This window comes from Parasteatoda tepidariorum, chromosome X1 (assembly GCF_043381705.1).
Source record: "Parasteatoda tepidariorum isolate YZ-2023 chromosome X1, CAS_Ptep_4.0, whole genome shotgun sequence".
In the NCBI taxonomy this organism is placed as follows: domain Eukaryota; kingdom Metazoa; phylum Arthropoda; class Arachnida; order Araneae; family Theridiidae; genus Parasteatoda; species Parasteatoda tepidariorum.
In genome coordinates, this window is record NC_092214.1 from 71,530,466 (window position 1) to 71,551,358 (window position 20,893).

The 20,893-nt window shown below is 28.7% G+C and overlaps 1 protein-coding gene across 2 annotated transcripts in view; it reads left to right on the forward strand.

Annotated features, from left to right (window-relative positions):
* LOC107436806 (guanylate cyclase 1 soluble subunit alpha 2) overlaps positions 1-20,893 on the forward strand; it is a 465,049-nt gene that overhangs the window by 430,377 nt on the left and 13,779 nt on the right. For both annotated transcript variants that reach the window (XM_071187935.1, XM_043040687.2), the window contains exon 9: positions 1,521-1,664. In XM_071187935.1, the coding sequence (XP_071044036.1) occupies positions 1,521-1,664 (144 nt within the window). The remainder of the gene's footprint in view (positions 1-1,520; positions 1,665-20,893) is intronic.

Below are 20,893 nucleotides of genomic sequence, written 5' to 3' on the forward strand. Positions count from 1 at the left end.
GCAGGTAATTATATATATATATATATATGCGTAAAGCATTGCAAAATTCTTATTGGTTTATTTTCTTTGTGAAATATCAGACAGTTATCCATTAAATTGACTATTTTTATCTATTTTTTTGTGTGGTCAGAAAACTGAAAAAAATATATATTAGAAATTAGGCGCTAAATAATATTATTTAAAAAAAGATTAACCAGCTTCAAAAAACGGCTAAAATGGAGGAATTTGATTGTTTTAAAATGATGAAACTTAAATTTTGTTTACAATAAAACTGGATCCTTACAAAAATAAATTAAAATGGAATTGGAATGATATTTTTCATATGAATAAAGACAACGTGTGACAAAGATGAAGAAAACAATGTAAAGCAAAAAATTCACTGAGCTTTCTTCCCTCTTTTCTTTATCGTTAGTATGCTTTCAGCAGTGCTGCGTTATTTAAACTTTAAAAAAGTCCTTTCATTATCTTCTCCTAGTGCCGCCGTCTTTTCCGCAAAAATTGTCACTAAACCCCATAATAATTTTGTAACAAAATAATCTCCAATTTCGATTTAAAAAAAAGTGTAGTCATTTGGAAATTCTGTCATTATAACCACAACGGTGAGAGCTAGATAATCGTGGTTTTAACAATATTCTTGAGCGCTTACCTTTTAAAAACTTTCTACAATCGTGTTTCGTTATAATTGCTCAAAAAATTAATACATTGAAAACTATTTTATATATCCCCTACTCCAGCTGCTTACATATTATATAGGTACTTCCTATAGGAATAAGCAATAAAGTAATCATTAGAGTAACCTATATCAGTCATGTTTCTAGAAAAGTATATTTTGAAGTAAAATTTCCAATTACATTTACAATATCTTCATTCAATTACTTGTCAACATCTAACAACCTGCCAGTGTTTTCAGAGATCGTCAAAATGTTTTGAGCGTTAAATGCTCAAAATAGTTTGAAATCTCCGAAACAAACCTATGAATAAAGGATAAAGAAAACAGTAGGATAAAGAAAATAGTATAAAATTTATTGAAATAAGCGCTGAACATGTTATAATTAAAATAATTGTCTTATTGAAATGCGTATTAACTGAATGCACAACCAAAGTAAGATTTGGGAAAATAATTTTGCACTAATAAATTATATAATAAAACATATTAAATTTTATTTGCCTTAATTATATTTACCAATTTACAAATCGTATTTTAAAAGCTTTTGTAACAAAATGAACATATAAGTATAGCTATGTTTTAAATGGCTAAAAACCTGATTTTTCATACTTTTTCTTTTGATATCTGGTGAGCTACAATACTTCCTAAAATTTCGTTAACACATTATTACACTGTAAAAAAATGGATGTATAGTTGCCACTATTTCTGGTATTGAGGTGAACTAAATACATTTTTAAGTACATAACCGTTTACTTATTAAATTTTTTTAAAAACCGTCATTTAAATTTGAGACACCCTGTAACTACGCATTTGTTGATTTCTCAGAACATGAAATGTTTTCATTTATTTGTAGACTGAAACAATAGGTGATGCTTATTGTGTAGCTGGTGGTCTTCATCGTCAAAGTACTACGCATGCGCAGCAAACTGCGTGGATGGCATTGAAAATGATTGAAGCAGCAGGACAAGTAAACACGCCACATGGACAGCCAGTTCAGGTATTTTAAAATTATTGTGTTTGGTATCCTGAAAACTATAACTTTAATTTTCATCAAATTTACTTTTGATTTTTTTTCTATCTAAACCCAAAAAATTTGGAAGGTGATCCTTATATATGGTGCTGCTACACTAAAGTAAATACTTAAAAATAATTAGTGATTTTTGGATTACTGTAGTCTGTTACTTTTAAATATTTTCTATCTGTTTATAATTTTATATTAATTTCTATCTGTTTATAATATTAGATTTTATATTATAAACCTTAGTTAAATTTTGTTCGACATCCAAGCGTTTCGTTGAAAATAAATTTTAAAAAATATTAAATAATAATAAATTTGAAAACGAACTATTTTAAGTAAATCTTTTTTAAATGTGTGCAGTCTATGATACTGCAGAAACTGGGAAATTCTAATAAAAAATATGCTATTTAGTTATAAAAAATTAAAATTTACGTAATTGACAAAATATATAATTTGTTAGCCTATTACAATTTAATTATTAACTTAATTAATTATCATTATTTTTATAATTTTATGATTAACCACTTAATTTAAAATATACAGTTTGTTTGTTAACAATGAAATACACTGACAAAATATAAAACTTAATTATTGACTAAGGTAAAGGTTACTCCAAACAATTAGAAAATAAATAAATTCAAAATATTATCTCTCTACTTTGAAGTGAAAGTCAAATATGAAAAGAAGAACATTTCTAAAATGTAATGACACAATTTATGGAAATTTAAAGCCTCAAAAAAATCATAATGTTTATTGAAATACAATAAATTGCAGAAACTTAAAATAATAGGGTGCATGCATGATAAATGGCGGTGAAAAAGCGGCAAAATGCATTTATTAACGATGGTCGATATGTACCAAAATGCAGACATGGTACTAAAATAATCTTTTAAAACGAACGCAATAAAAGCTTTTTATAAACCAATATCCCGATTTTTCTCATCGCAATTATTCTTAAATTATCCTTTGAGTCTTGTTTAGTCCATAATTACTATGGCAAAAAATAATACTGGAGAAATCCCTAATAACAGAGACTTTGAGACATAATAACCATATAGAGATTGAAATATATTTCGTATCAATTATTAATTGAGTGTTCTTTTTCAAAAAAATGAGCAGAGTCCTGTTTTCAAATGACATAGGATGTTGTAATGGCAATGTCAGCATAACCTTTTAGAACTTAACGAGTATTATTTGTCACGTACTGCTTTAGAAAGACTTTTTATGTGGACATTTCATTAATTTTTCCATTGGATCATCTTGTAACGTGTCTTTTAAAGAAGCAGTTCGAAACACATTTACTTTAATGTGTGTAAAATCCAATGCTTTCGTGTTTTGGGAAAAGTTATCCATTTTTATGAAATAAATATTCTTTTACCAAAACTGGTAGTTAGTTTAATTAGAGTACAACATTTTATATACATTATATTTACGTATAGACAAAATATAACGTAAATCTTTTCTGGAAATTTGCTGAAATCTTTTATTACTATTGAGTCAGGACTGAAAATTGCACTGACGTTGAGGCAAGTATCCCTTAGTAGTATCAACATTTATATTTTAATGTATAAATCTTGGATATTAAATGTTAAAATAATTGTTCATCCAAACATTAGAAATCAGACAAAATAGAGTTTAAATAAGATCGATTAATTCAGCAGTTATGTTTTATAATTGTATGCAAAGTAGCTTGATTTTTTTAAAAATTAATTGTGCTTTAATTAATTGTTTTAATTAATATTTTACTACCACGCAGAGAAATGTTCCCCCAACTACTGCATAAATTGGCAACTATATATGTTAAACCATTTCTTATAAATGATAAAACTAGCAATATGCTCGTTTATTTTCATCAAATACATTTGGTCCAACAATTCTATAATAACATATTTTTTTTTTTATTTTTTTTTATTTTATAACCGTCGTTGAACAGCCGACCCAATTTCATGGGTTTACGACTACTTACGTTCAACTCCGTAGCCTTGTAATTTTGAACCAATCCAGAAGACAAGGAAACTCCTGGATCAGTACCCCCAGAGGTATTGATTTGTTGTGGGNACTTTACTTTTTTGGGATTTTATGAACTGAAAAATGACAGTTTTCGTGAGAATGACCCATATGTTAAACCATTTCTTATAAATGATAAGACTAGCAATATGCTCGTTTATTTTCTTCAAATAAATTTGGTCCAACAATTCTATAATAACATATTGATAAATTTCTTTGCATTGTCCATTTCATATGTTCATTCCATTTTAGAGTACTCAAAGACGCAATTTTTTTCTTCATAATTAATTGCTGGTCCCTTTCAGCTCTGAAAGTTTGAACCATAGAGCTGAAATAGAAGTAGAGCAAGCGAGCTGTTTTATTCCCCCTCCTCTCTTCATCCTAAACGTCAGTGCTCTCCCTTCTTTTAGCTATTTTGTCAAAGAGAGAAGGACTTCGTGTGACAGTTGAGATGAGTTATCTTTTCTAGCAGATTCGTGATTTGTATTGACACAGACAATTGTGGAAAGTTAAAAGCTTTAGAAACATTAAGATTAGGGAACAGAAATATAAAGAATCATTTTCCGACAAGTAAATTTTAGTATTCTAATTCTTCAATGAGTATAAGCTGTACAAAAGTGTTTATATTTTTACAAAATTTAGAAAATTTTAATTTTTGAATGTTTTTAAAGCGGTAAAAATGTTGTAATAACCATTAATGGGTGTTTTTTAAGTTTTAAAATGGTTTAAAATTTTAAAATATTTCACTCAATCTACACTAGCAAAACTAATGATTATTACAAAAGCTTAAAAAAAAATCAATGTTTGTCAAACAAAATTCTTCCTAAGTAATTAATGCGACGTTTACCTTTATTAAAACTATTTTAATAAAGATATCATCAATTAATGCTTATATCTCTTAAAATAGACAATATATTTACTTCTTTAAGGTTTGTTCATTTTTATTAATTATTCTTGTGGTCCATGATTGCATAATTGTATGTATGACATTTCAGAATTAATCTTAAGGAGTTTGTTAGTTTAAACATGTTTTATTTTAAATAATTTGTTGAAATCAATTTGTTAACTAGATTTATAATGTAAAATAACGTATATTTTTTGAAAATAAAAACCGTTTTCAAAAACATACATTTATTATTTTCACAATTCATTGTAGTTCAGGATATACATAGATTGATTTTACCGATTATATAATTATTCAAGTGAATTTATAATTTGAAGTTACTTATTGAGATATTAATTTCATATACTCACAAATGGAAATTAATGGACTGTAGAATTTTAAAACATAGGAATTTAATACAAATGCCTAACCATCGCGTGAAATATTAACGTACAATTGATTTCAGAGATGTTTTTTTTTCATTTCGACAGAAAGAAAACAAAATCACAAAGTTTGTTACTGTTGTTTCTAATGTCACTTACCAATATCAGCAAGACAGCAGAGGGTGCGTTTTTTATTTTTAAGTGGTGCCATCTAAGGAGAAAAATACGACTTCAGCCACACATATGATGCAGCTCGTTTATAAGGCGGACCCATTCATACATCCTTCATTCATCTACAGATCGTAATTTTAGACGCGAGCCAGAGAATGATCAATCTCCAATTTAGTACCTCTTGAGGTATAATTTGTTATGGGAGCATGAAGGACTTCATGACCCGACAGATTTAACGCGCACCAGTCACCATTTATTACACGAGGAGTCTTCGGCTGGCGGTGATGGAACTCACGACCTCTTGGACATGAGTCCAACGCCCTACCAACTAGGCTAATCCGACCCTAAAGTTTTTTCTTATAATAATCAACTATCATTTCTTAGTAGTATCTATCATTTCTGTAATTGTACTTTTGGATTTTATTTAAACTTTACGAGATCTGCTCTTTAACCTGCTACGATAAGGTTAAAGAGCTTTAATACTTCTGATAATAGATTCGATTGTTTTTCATGCATTATTGATAATTAAAAAATATCAGATGATTTTAAAGATCTAGTAATTAAGTGTTAAAAGTCTTTGACCTATTTATTAAATCTTTTTGCATTAATCGTTCTTAGCCCCACTTTTGTCTAAGCAAATGTACGTTATAAGCAAAACTAATCAAATGCAAGATTCTAAAATTAAAAAAAAAATATTTATATACATAAGAGTTCTTTTTTCCTTCCGAAAATATTAGAGTAAAAAAATATAAAGCAAATAAATGAAGGAAAAAAACAACTATGTCACCAAAAATTTGCCAACTACATTTTCGCACTCAAATTTAAAAAATATAAAAATTTGATGTACTGATAAAGAACAATTCTATATAATATTTACTTTATGGTTGTGTTCTTTTTCCATATTTTCTTGTGAGATGGTTTTAAAAGCATAAATTTGGATATTCGAGAGAATAAAGTAGAGAAATCGGAATTAATATGATGTTTTAAGAAAAACATGATAAAGTTCATTTATATTGTTAATAAAGCAATTATAATTCCAAAAGTGCTAAATTAATTTACTTATCTAACATTATCTTTAACGAATGTTTCTGTTGTAAAACCAAATGCAGCATAAGAAACTATCATGTTTAAAGATTTTTAATTATAACTTTAAAATTACAGCATCAATTTTCTTCCCTTGAAATAACAAGGGAAAATGTAGGGTGGAAAAGTTCTATGTCTATTGGTTTTATTCTAAGGACAAAAATTAACTTGATGATCCTGTTCTACTTACATTACAGTCCTATGCTTTAAACTTCATTGATGAGTGCGAATAATTGTATTATTCTCAACGCCTTTAAAGTTATAAAATTATTATCCAAATACATCATAAATACTAAAAAGATATCACTTCTTATTTGTTTTTTTTATATTTAAGTAGATAAAAGGTAAGATCTTAAAACATAAAGATGATTTTCATCTTTTGCTTGTTTTTCGATATCTCACATTCTTCTTTTTATCACTGCTGTAAGAAAACTTCCATAATTTATGCTAAACAAGTTTAAAGTTTCATATCATCAGAAATGTCTGCCTTTAAACAATTTATCATGATCATGTGTTATCACGATTATGTCTTAGGGCTGTCTGGTTATTTTAAATATACCGGGTCACGGCGTCAAATATTTATTACACTATTATCCAAATATTCAGTGAATCGTTTCAACCGGCTGCTTTTAAATTTATGAGTCAAGCGTACTCATTAAACTCTGGTTGGAACTTCGTAATTAATTCCACTGAAAATGGCCTTTCTGAATATTGCATTTGTAAGGAATATCATCTTCAGAAAGCTTATTTGCACTTTAGCACGCAAGAAATATACATTTTTTTTTCACAGTAAATAAATTAAATTTTGAGATAAGGAAAGATCAAATAAAGATAGTTGTGTTCTAAATGACGTTTTTTAATAAAAGATATACTAACTATTTGCTAAATTATTTCATAAAAGATGCACTAATAAATGTTTGGCGTATTTAATTACTTTGAAACTAACCTGAAAGAAGGAGATAACTTGAAATTGTTTTCATAAGTTGCGACTTAGGACTACAATAGATATCTGAAGTTTGGCCCTTCTACCATTGTATGCTTAAGCTACCATCTTGAATTAACTGAAGGAAAAATGAAGTTAACTTTCATACGAGCTCCTCTTTACCATCGATAGCCCTTGGAAATGCAACCTATCTTGTTTAGCCACTTGGTTACAGTGGTTTTTCAAGTTTTGTTTTTCACCATTATTTTCTTTCCAGTCTTTGTTTGGCAATTTTGTCTTCTCTTCTTCTAATCTGTTTCTCTTTCCTCATTCGCGTCTGAACTTGAAAATGAGTGCCTGTTATAGAGCGTTCGAAACATGTGACTTTTTTCATCTTCATAACTATTGAAGCAAGAAATGTTTCATGTTATTACATAAACCTTAATAGTACTTCTATCCCGACATGTGTTAAGAAACGTCGGAGAGTATTTTTTTCTTTTTATTTTTTTGATTTGGTCACATCTCTATATTGCGTTTTACGATTTCAAATTGTAGGTTTATTCAGTATCTTATAGCGTTAATTTAAGCGGAAATAAATATAAAAAATTTTATATCAATTTTATATCAATTCATAAATCTAAAAAATAAGAATAAAAAATAAACAAATAAAAATTTACTTGAGCTTCCTTAAAATTTGAATCTAAACAGTCTTATAACTATGCGTAAATATTTACCGTAAATATTTAATTTATCTCATTTTAAAATCGGCAAAATCTTTTATTAATTATACATAGATCAGAATATGAAATTTTCCCCCGCTTTTTCTCAAAATTAAAGACACGCAACAAATTATTTTTGCTTTGTATAAACAAAGATAGTCTTTACCATTTTTTGATATGAACTTTAGAAACATAAGAAAATCAATTATCACAGAGACTTTATCATTTGTCTTATCTTAATTTAATGTGATAAAATTCTTTAAATTTATAAAATGCATTCTCAAAAAACGAAAAGTGAAACCTAAAATTTTTTAAATAAGAAATTTACGTGATGTTTTGAAGAAAAAAAATTATTTTAATTAAAATTTCTCGTTAAGTGGTAATTAATTTAAAATGAGTTTCTTTTGGAAATAAGCTCATTAATTTACGAAAACTGCACTAAACTGTAATACGTTTTGAATATAAAAGCTAAAAAAGAATTGAAAGCGAACATTTAAAGTTTGAAATCCTTTTGTAATTAACTAAGAAGAATGATACCTTGCTTGCTCTTCAAGTAATGCATTTATATGAAAACTGTTGAACAGAGTGTCAATTCAAATTAATGTTTTTCAGAGATACTTAGAGTATTTTGTCACAAATTATTTTCATTTGAGAGAAAACGTTCTCAAGTGTGTGCACTCTTTCTATTTGAATATTAATATTTCAAATAATTTACTTCTGTATACATCAAATGCTAATACTAGGTGTTACAAAATTTCCAAAGACATTTATTTTAATTGAAAACACCGATTTTTAATTCAAAACTGAATTTTTATCGATTTAATTGATTTTTTACAGATATAATATAGGATTATATATAAGAACAGCATATCGATTAAAGAAGGTGTGCTTTGCTGTTATATAGCATTTTTGAGTTGGCAATACCCTTAGACTTAAAAAATAAAAACATCTCATGATCAGAGCGGTCAATTATTATAACCAAATTGGAAAATTATGCTATAAAATAATACAATAATACTCAAAAATAAAAATATTACATTTCTTCGTTTTTCTGTTCTTTTCATTTTTAATTACTCTCAGCTATCTGTATTTTTTCCCCTCTGTATTTGGCCATTAATAACATTTATAACACAAAAGGCTCAAAATTTAAATCTTTAGGAAATTTCCCTATAATGACTTGCTGTTTTTTAGCAGCACTGCTTCATTTAACTAGGAGGAGAAAGTTTACAATAATTCTGAAACGTTTTTTGTTATTTTGTGCATGAAAATAATAATAAATAAATAAATAATAAGAATCATGAAGCAGGTATACATTTGCTAATAATAAAATGTCACCGGGATAGCCTGGTAGGTAAGGTTCGTGTTCGCGAGAACATGAGTTCGAATCCCGTCGGCCGAAGACTCCCAGTGTAATAAATGTTGACTGGTGCACGTTAGGTCTGTCAGGGTTACAAAATCCTCCAAGTTTCCGCAACAAATCAATACCTCTAGGGGTGCTGAATTGGTGATTGGTCGTTCTCTGGTTCAGGTCAAAATTACGATTTGTGAATAAATGAAGTATGATTAGTTCCCTCCTGTAAACCGGGTCTGTGACGTGTATGTTGCTGATGTCGTGTTTTTGGCCACAGATGGCTCAACTTAGAAAACAAGAAGGAACCTTCTAGTAACAACTCAACAAATATAATAAAATGCATAACGATATTATTAATTACAAATTCATTTAGCAGAAATAACCAGATTGCACAAAACAATGCGCAGAGTAAAAAAAAAAACAGATTAATTTGCAGATTTTTCCTTATTTTCATGTACTGTGGAGAAATATTAAATGGTTCGAGGAATTGGGCTGAAATCGTCATAATTAATATATTAGAGCGGCGAAGGCGAACCGGGTTCGAATCCCAGTCGATACAAATTCCACTTCCGGCTTGCACCGACCACAGTGCTGACGTGAAATATCCTCAGTGGTAGACGGATCATGGGTAAGATTCCGTTTGCCATCAGGCTAACCGTGGGAGGTTGTCGTGGTCTCTCCATGTGACGCAAATGGGGGGTTAGGTCCATCAAAAAGTCCTCCACGAAGGCAATTTTCTCCCAATACTCGATCCAGGAGTTCCCTTGTCTTCTGGAATGGGTTCAAAATTACAAGGCTACGGAGTTGAACATTAGTAGTCATAAACCCATAAAACTGGGTCAGCTGTTCAATGACGGTTATAAAATAAAATAAAATTAATATTTCACAGTTGGGATAGTCTGGCTGGCAGGGCACTGGACCTATGTAAAAGAGTTTGTGGGTTCGATCTCAGCCGACTCCCCTTGTAGTAAATAGTGACTGATGCACGCTAAATCTGTCGAGTCACAAAGTCCTTCATGTTCCCATAACAAATTATACCACTGGGGGTACTGATTCAGGAGTTTTCTTGTCTTCTGGATTAGTTCAAAATTACAAGGTTACGGAGTTGAACATTAGTAGTAGCAAGTCCAAATTTTGTCGTCTGTTCAACGACGGATATAAAATAAAATTAATATTTCAGACAATATTTTTTGCTAAATAGGAGAAGAAAATACTTCCTTTGAATAAACAAACAGTTTTACCCATAGTCCTATATAGCTCAATCTACACGAATAAAAATTCTGGTAAAACTACCATAATCTATGGCTCTCAGTAATTTTTAGTAATTATTTCTTTCATCTTTAATGGTTTTACGGAAATTCTTGTTTTTAAATTCATAGTAACTGTTAAGCGAAAAAAGGCTTTTACACCATACTCCAAGATTTCAAGACAAAATTACTAGATTTTATTACATTTACTACCAAACAGCAGGATAATAGAACCATATTGTATAGCGCTTATCAAAATCATTACCACAGCGCTTCGGTAAAAATTACTTAACTTTTTTGAGTTCCCATAAGGCCAGATAAATGGTAAATTTAAATATATTCTAATAATTTTGACCACCATTTTTTTCTCAGTGTATACGATAGGATCATATATTTTGTGAATTTTCCAGAAAAAAAGGGGTTTCTAAATGTCTAGAAGTTCTGAAGTTAAAATCCTACAATTTTTCTTACTTATATTTTTCTATTTTTTAAAATGTTTATGCTCAAATATAAGAATTATAATAAAACATAGATTTGCCTAAAAACTATAACACTCAGAAGAATGATTCTTATATTTATGAAATTATTTATTTTCAAATAAACATTTAAAACAGCTGTCATATATATCATATATAAAATTCAATATAAATCTTCAAGTTTCGAAATATTTAAAGTATCTCGAAACTTCTACGTTTTAAAATTAGTTTATTTTTTCAGAAATAATTTGCTTCGAATGTCATTTTACTTCATTTTTAGTTTTGAACTAAGTATCGTTCACTTTAACATTTTGTAGTTGAAAACTGGAGAACGGAAGAATTTGAATAAATATGAATTATTTATTGAACAAAACTCTAGAGGAATTCAACCTCAAAAAGAGTGCAAAAGTGAAATTTGGTTGAAGACTTAGCTTTTCGTTTGAGCATGGAGAATAAAAAACTTTCATGTTTTTTGAAACCGCCAGTTTATTCTTTTCCTACCAAGAGACTTTTTACCACTGAATCAATAAAAGGTATTTTTAAGAAAACTGTAAATAAATGCTTTAAAGCAAATCTTGTTAAAAAGTATATTTAGAAATTCAATTTAAATGAAGCACTAAATGCTTAAAAACTAATATTCTAAATCATTAAATGCTGAGTTTTAGACTAAACTATTCAGAGAATTCTAAGAGCAAAATTAGCCTAACTAGCATATCTTATTTGGGAAGAAGGAGTTTATTTTATGACCGTCGTTGCACAGCCGACCCAATTTTTGGGTTCAACTATGTATGTTCAACTACGTAGCCTTGAAATTTTGAACCCAATCCAGAAGATAAGGGAACTCCTGGATCAAGCATTGAAAGAAATTTGCCTTCCTGGAGGACTTTTTGATGGAACTAACCCACATTTGCGTTACATGGAGTGGACGACCACGAGAACCTCCCACGGTTAGCCTGACGGCAAGGGAACTCAAACATATGATCCGTCTACCACAGAGGATATTTCACGTCAGTACTGTGGTCGGTGCAAGCCGGATTCGTTTCGATCAGTCATTGCTGGGGATTCGAGCCCAGTTCACCTGATTGAAGGGCAAATGGAATCCCCTGAGCAATAGCGGTTCAAAAAAGAGATTTAGGGATTATTAAACTTAACATTATACCACATATAATAAGGGTAGTTTAGATAAATGAAAGTACCAGTTCATATGTCCATGAACAGCCAGTTCATAATGAGTAGGCATTCCTAATTATGTCCTATGACATTTATTGTCATGTATATTCGGTCAATCATGGATGGATATACTTAATATAATTTTTTACAGTTTTGATCATTTACACCCTATTTACTATTTTATATGACTCGTAGAATTTATTTTGTTTTCAAATATACAGTTTTCTAATTAAATTTGAGATTTCTTATTTATTTAAAAGGGAAATAAAATTAAATTATTGTTTTTTTTTTCAACATTATGCATTAGGTATTTGGGAATATGCAATTACCATTGGCAGGTATGCATTCTTAATTTTTTTAATGCTAATTGAATTGCAAAAAAAGCACTAATTTGAATCTAAATATTTTTGTTTAATATCACTGAAAAATGAAAAATAGGAAATGTTTCTGCAATTGTATCAAAATTTAGAAATAGCATCAAAACCTTATTTCCTTTGTATTTGTGGACATATTTTGAATGACCATTTGAAAGTAAAATGGCCCAATAGTATAAATAATCAGAAATATTTTTTTAAAACCATTTTACTTGGTAAATCTAAGTTCCATTTGCGTTTTTTATCAACCCCATATGGAAGAATTTACCCCGACCCGCCCTTATTTAGGGCATACAGGTAAATGTTTATTAAAATAAAACATCCAGAAAACAGTACAAACATAAAATACATAAAATGCACATCAGACATGGTGAAAACCATTAAAACAGCAATATATTAAAAGTGTCAATTAAAAGAATAATTTAAAAGAACAATTTAAAAGATAAGCGTGTAAAATTTACAAAAGAACAATATTGTAAGACATTTAAAAACAGTACTTTTAAAACCAATTAAATAGCACAAAAGTAAATTTAATTGTTTTCAATTGGTAAATTTAATTGGTTTTATCAACCCCATATAATTTAATCTTATTTCTTAACTTTCTAATAGACAAAATTAATTTAAATTCAATCTTAATTTCGTTGTGTTGTAATTAATTTAAAAATAAAATTACTTTATTTTGATAGCATTACCTGCAATTTAGAATTTTTCATTTTATGAATTACTCATTTCTAAGCAGAAAATTTATTTGAACATCAGTTTCGAACATAATCATTGATTCTTTATTCTTTATTTAGATATTGTTTAAGGAAAATGATTTCTAAGTTTATCTTTAGGCTAAATACTTATAATGTTTATTTCCTTTTTTATACGTTAATAATTGGTTGCGTCGAAATATTTTCATAATATTTGAAAGTATTTATAAATAATTTTAAATTTAAAATTTGTTACACAAATGTTGATAAAGGATCAAAGCAATGAATCTGTTAACAATAAGTTCTTGGATTCAGTTTACGGATGAATTAATAAAACTCAAGAGTTTAAAAATACTACGATTATTTCAAATGGGATCTAACAGATTGATTCAAATATTTTAAAGGAACAAAATAGTATGCTTTACGGGCTTTCTTTTCTTTATTGATTGAAACTTCAAAAATACTATCACGAGAGAGTGATTTTTTTCAAAATTGTCGGGCCATTTTAGCAGCAAAAAACTGATTTTTGAGATCAAAAGCGGTTTTAATTTGAATATATATACATATATATAATACATATAAACGTTTTTGTTCCAAAAACTATTTGTTTCTTATNTATATATATATATATCCAAACGTCATCCAGCCAAATGCCATGAAATCGTTAATTTGGCGAATGATTTTTTCCACTGGAAAGAAAACGATATATTTAACTCGATCCTTAAATTTACGTCAAAGTGAATTTTTTAAGCAAATCAGTATTTTTTATTCGATTACAGTAATTTTCGGTAGAAGCGCCGCTTAGAACTAATTAATTATACCAACGCTTAATATACCTACCTATTTCTACAATAGCCGGTCAAATAACCGGACTTTGTTTCTTGATTGAGCGTGTGAAATATGGATGTAAAGAGGGAAAAAAACTAAAATAAACTTTATTATAATTAAACAAAATTGTATATTGCAAATTTTTATGTATTACAAGCACAAAGAATAAGAAATTTTAATTCATTGCTCGACGCATTTTTTACATATACAGGGTGTTTTCATTGTACATTTTCCGCAAACAAATTTCTTCTAATTACTATTATTTCCATAATTCTCATAATTATAAAAACTATATAAGAATTACAATTCTTATAATTAATATTATTTCTTCTAAGAACTTGCGCCGTCTTTATTGTAAAAAGCTAACACTTAGTTAGAAATGGAGTAAAGCTATCAAAATAAAATATAAGCTACTTACCAAAAATTTAGTTTTTGTCACTTTTTCTTACACAGAAATGCCTATCTAAAATTTTAGGTACTTTCTTGAAATTTGAATTCACAGTTATTCCGATTGAACTAACTACGCAACAGTCTTTTCAGAAATGTGCAACTAATCGAATGTAACACGTTGAACACGCATTACATCGTAATTTCTGATCCGATAACCTTATAAAGCAATAAATTGTTCTCCCGGTTAAATGACCGGTTGCGGTAGAAATGTCACACAAGTATTATTTGTAACAAAATAATAAAAAAAGTAACTATAGAATATTAACTGTATATAATTGCTAGAAAAATTCATAAAGTCAAATATGTAAAACGATAAGATGATAAGCGCATTTCCGATGCAGAAGTTCTTAAACGGTTATTTGGCCGGTTATGATAAGTTTAGTGTTAACAATTAGAATTGGGTCCAAATAATATAAGACTGAAATAAACTTCCGTAAAATAGTTTTCTATGGGTAAAAAATTAATCATAAAAAAATTTTAAGATTTGCATTCGGTGAAGATATTTGAAAACTGGCGAGTGTTTTTGATATTGGGCTAGTTTACTTGCTAATAATTTCAAGTGTTAGCGCAATCCCTGTTTGTGTGTGAATATATAACTTGAATTTCTCGCGAAATACTTAGAATACTACTTTGTAATTTTAGAAATGGTTAGCCCATGCGAGTTTTCATACTTTGCAATAAGTTTTAAAGCTTTCAAAGGTTTGAGGGACTGACGAAAAACTACGAAATAAAAGAAGATTTCTCTGAACACTATGTTAGAAACTCAAGCAATGAACTTGTAACGTGTATTGATTACTTTGGCTGTTTCTTGCAAAAACTGCATAAAATGTTTCATAAAAAAATTTTTTTTTGGTCTTATGTTTATTTGCTATGATTTAAAAAATATTCAGTAAGATTAAACAAAAATTTTTGAGCAATTTATAATTGTAAAACTGTTATAAATTTTGAAATAAATAGTAAACAAAATAAGCAAAATTGAGTATTTAAAGAAGTTTTTTTAACTGCGCTAGCATGTAAAATTTTTTTAATTATTTCTTCATAATTTTGCAGTGAATCGTACTTTGCAACTAATAGAAAAATTCTGATTCAAATATCTTAAAAACGTAAAAAATTATGAGCAATTGTCTTAATAGTTTTTGTACTTTCTAAAAGAAAGTTAAAAGTAAGGAGTTTTCCGCATATTCAGTTTTGTTCTTGCTGTCCAGTTATTATTAGGTAGTGTACTTTGCAATAGTACATAATAAAATTTGTGGAAAACTCCTAATCATTTTGAGCTTTATTTTAAAAAATAAAAACCAATTTGTAAATTGCTTGGAACTTTTTACGTTTTCAAGACATTTAAATCAGATTTCTTTCATTAGTTGCCTTAAACAATTCACTACAAAATTATGAAAAAATGATCTTAAATTTTTTCCCATACTGCTATAAGTGCTCATATTTTGTTCATACTCATATTTGCACCTTTTTTTTCAAATTTGAAAGCAAACATTTTTTAATTAATTTTAAATTGCTCCAAAAATTTTATTTCACTCTACTCAATATTTTTAAAGTTATAGCAATATCACATAAGACAAAAAAATTAATTTTTTTATAAAAATGTTCAAATCTCCATAAATATATGAGCTAGATTTACGAAGTTTTGTGCAATTTTTGCAAGTAACAATCAAAGTTATCGACAAAAGTTACCAGTTTATAGCTTGATTTTATGGCATAGGGTGTTAAAAAATACTTGTTTTCTTTCGCAATTTATTTTGTATTTAAACTTTATTGCAAAGTATGAAAAATCACATGTGCTTTAACTAAACACTTCTAAAGTTACAAAATAGTCCTCTAATTATTTCTTGAGAAATTCAAAAAAGTATCGAAACTGAAAGTGAGTGTCTCTTCCATTATTATGGGGTAGTGTATATATATATATATATANTGACTCCCACATTTATAGAAAAGCAACATTAATTTAATGGGTCTGGAACATATTTTCGAGGCCTTCGAAAAATACATTGATTTTTTTAAATTGTCTATATAACTTTACTTCAATATTGCCATTTTTTGCCCATATTTTAAAGAGAAATCTCCTTACTTTAGTTTGTTACCCTATTATTTGCTATAAGTGTTTAAAAAAATAAAATATTTAATTACATAATTGTTTATTAAAAACTTACTAAGCAAAATCAGAAAATATTTTATGATTTGGAATAACCTGATGAAAAAGTTAAGTGCAGCAATTTAAATATACATATTACAAATTTTCTGCAGTTATTTTTGATAGGTTTGGAAATAAATTTTTTTAAAGTTGGAAAAACATGAAGAAAGATAATTGAATAAAAGGCTTTCAAAGCTTCAGACTATTTGAAGTTTAATATAAAGAAAAGTATCAAACCATGTATCCCATTATAACTGAAATAAAAAAAAAATATTTTTTTTTCCCACTTGAAAGATAATTAATTGAATTATTATTCGTTTTTACTTACTAATAAAAAAGATCTCAAAAGTTTTAAGATTTTTACGTCTTTGACTCAATTAAATAAAAATCCAGAATTATTGCATCCAGAATTAAATTTAAATTATATAATTGTTATAATTTTCAAAACAAATGAAACTAAAAATTTATACTCGCATATACACACAAGTGCATGCGTTGTTATTTATCTACTATTAACAAGTATTATTTACGTTTAAGATGGTGAAATTCTGTGAATTAAATTTTTATTAATAGTTAAAAATTTAACGTCTTGATGTAATTTGATGTAATTTCCGTAACAAGAGCTGAAGTAACAACTTTTTGTTTAATATATTTGTAAAAAGGTAAATCGGTACATTCACTCATCTATAGTTTATTATGTGTACTCCAAAGTGCAACCAAGAAAAACTTCTTATTACCTATTTTCAATGTATATTTTGATGTATTTCTTACAGAGAGACCGGCAAGTCTATTTAATGTTTATCTCGTGATGAATAGACTATACTCTATACCGAAGTGAGTGTAAAAACGCTCGACTGCATAATTGCAAAAATGCTGCTTATCATTATTTTGCCTCAAGGCTTTAAGTCTAATAACTACGTAAATATTTATAATTTTAATAAATTTACTCCGAAATTATTTAAAATTCAATTTCAATGCAAATATTACTGCAAAACCTCTGATAGATTATCTAAAATAAATCCTTAAATTTAAAATTGATATAAATCTATTTTCTGAATTAAATATTTATCTTAAAAGAAAAAATATCTTAACACGTTTAAACGTGTTTCTTAATGCTAAGCACTGTCAATATTTCTTTTACAATACAACAATGTGCTCGCGAATTTCCAACGAGCCTTTTGTGAGCATGTCAAGTTAGAACTCTTTGAAGTTTTATCCCTCTAGATATGTCAAATTATCTTGAATAAAATTCACATCTCTGGCATTTCAAATAGTTTCTGTCCGCACAATTTCAAGCATAGTATTTCCAAACAGCTATTTATACAGTAAAGACGAAAATAGAATTGACGCAATAGGAATAAATTCTTTTTAAATTTTAAACATGGACTTAATTTGAAGAAATCTAAAAAGTTGCTGAGGACATAAATAAAAACAAATCACTTTAATATGTTTTCGTACTTGCTATATTTTTTTTTCTGCATTCTTGCTTGCAATTGTGTTGATATTAAAAACGTATTCATATACCGTCACACTGTAAGAAATTCCGGATCAAATTACGGTATGACGAACTGACATATTACATTGAATGCATTTTCAGTAAAATCCGTATTTACCTTAAAATATTATACCGCAATTTTCAGAGTAATATTTATTTAATAAGAGTGTTTCAGTGATTTTACGCTAGTTATTACTGTAAAAATTGAGGAATGTCAGATTTTTGTGTTCCGTAACATGTTCCAGTAGAAACAAATTTTAGGGAAAAAAGTACTGGCACAATGAATGCCGGTACTTTTATGAAGCATGAATACCCATATCATGTGCAAAAGTCATCCTGAAGCCATCCGACATCCTGCGCACAAGTTCTTTTCATCCCAGTAGCGTATATGACCCTGGTTCTTTTAATTAAAATAAAGTGAAATTTGTTTAGTAGAATCTCTAATGTAATCAACAAGACTCGAAAAATCGCAAACTTTTTGTATGCCTTGATTGGCACGCTAATCTACAAAATTCTACCCCGAAATACTAGACCGAACAACTTTTTTAAACGCATATTTAGGGAAACATGTGAATGTAATTATTATAAATGTGATTGAAAAATATGATATAACACACACTGGCCAATGAATTAGAAACCTCTGAGTTTTTCTATTAAATGTATGCTATCGGCGAAGTATGAAAAACCTGTTTTCGACGTGAGTAAAACTTCATCAGAATGCTAGTGGTAAGACATTAACGATAAGTGAATACTAGAAATTCACGATAAACGCAGTAGAATAGGAATTCTCGTTAGAAAAAAGGCTTATTGTTGACGCTCGTTTAGCAAGATTTGCGATTGTGATGACAACATAACTCATTGGGTTCTAAAAAACAGCCATATCGAAGATTTTCAAGAGTTGGAAATAGAACCCATAGTCATTGTCTAGAAAATGCAACCATGGTTCAGCTCGAACACAATTAAAAATCGTGATCGAAATAATCCCCAATAAATTTTATGCATAAATGGAACTCTACTGTATTTCAAATGACAAAAACTTTCAACTCCTCCCAGCCGATTTCGGGACAAACCATAACCAAAGAATTGTTGAGGATGGGAATATATAGTTGAAAGTCTGTGAGGAGACCCCTTATTTTTGCTCGAAATGCCAGAATTCGTTTGTTGTGTTTTTAGGAAAGGCGGCACTGCACGTCTGAAAACAATCGAAACATATTCACCTTGTTTTGCATTGAGGAAAGACGGGGAATTTGTTAAAAGTACCACAAAGTTATGACTCCATATTGCCTTGTTTGACCAGTGCAATGGTCATCTGATGGGAGCATCATAATGAGGTGAAAGTTCTGCTAGTATGAACCTTGTTTCTCATAGTAGACAGAAAACAATACAGTAACTCAATGGACAGATTGGCAGATGAAATGCATCCTGCGACATGTTTTACTTTTATTCCCAAAAAGGGACGTGCCACCATCAACATTGAAATTGGGTTTAATAAACATCAATATGACCTACAAAATCATCCCTGGCCACATCAAATCCTGGATCTTAACACAATAGAAAATGCTTTAAACATTTGGAAAGGCACATCCGACAGCAATCTCTTTTCCCTCTAATTTACAGGATACTAAAGTCTGCGTAGCTAACGCATAGCATTCTCTAGAAATAAATATAGTTCAGAAGTTTGTAGAATCGATGTACTCATAAATACGGGTTGCCATTCGTACAAAGCGAGCTTTAATGAAATATTAATCTATCATTTCTAATTCATTGACCAATATTTACACAATTTATTTTAAAGAAAAATCAAATGTATTAAGTAGTACTAAGAAATACGTATATGAAGTAAATGTAGAGCATTATTATTAGAAAAAAGTAATATTTTAAAATTAAATGAATGAAAATGTATAAATAATGACGAATAAATTTTATATATATATAGTACCGGGCAAATGTGTACTGGGCATTGGAACTGAACCTTAGAAAAACATCAGTGTAGGGCAAATGTATATCGGCAGTGGCACTTAACTAGACTTAGTATATATTTCGGATATTTACCAAAGAGACTATATGATAGTCGACATTCATCGGTGGAAGTCAACAGCATATATAAATATATACATAAATATATATATAAATACACATATATATAAATATATATATAAATATATATATAAAGTGTACAAAGCAGTGAGTGTACAAAGCAACAAAATCTGTTTGGATAAGAGACCTCTGTTATCATTATTTTTCGAAGCTCTGGCGCCAAAGGAATGAGACAAAATTTAAAAGCTGGTAATTAAAATTACCGTAAAGTTTAAACTTTCAATCAAACAGGTTTTGCTGCTTTGTGAACTCGATTTTATCAGCAGGAAATGCTCAGAATTCGATATTTTTTTCTTCCTCGCTTACATATTAAATAACACCCCCCCCCAAATATGTGTAATAGTTAGCCTCACTTTTGACGAAGATGCACGATTCGAGGGCTATTTTATTTTACTTGAATCACTATTGACCAGTCTGCTTCAAGATAATAATTTTCATTGTGTATATTTAGCTTTTTCAAACCAGAGAAGAGATTATTTCCTGCACCTCAGCATGGAATAACAGGAAGAACTCCAATATACTGCTACACTTTCAATTCGGCAATTGGAAATCCTAAGGCTCGGAAAATTTTTTTGCATAAATCTTCAAGTAAGAACAAATTTTCAGAAAATAGAAATAAAAATTTGATTTTCAAAGTAATTTGATCCATTATAGAATTTTAATAATCAATAATCCTGCTTCGCATGATTCTGAACATTTGAAAAATTTTATTGA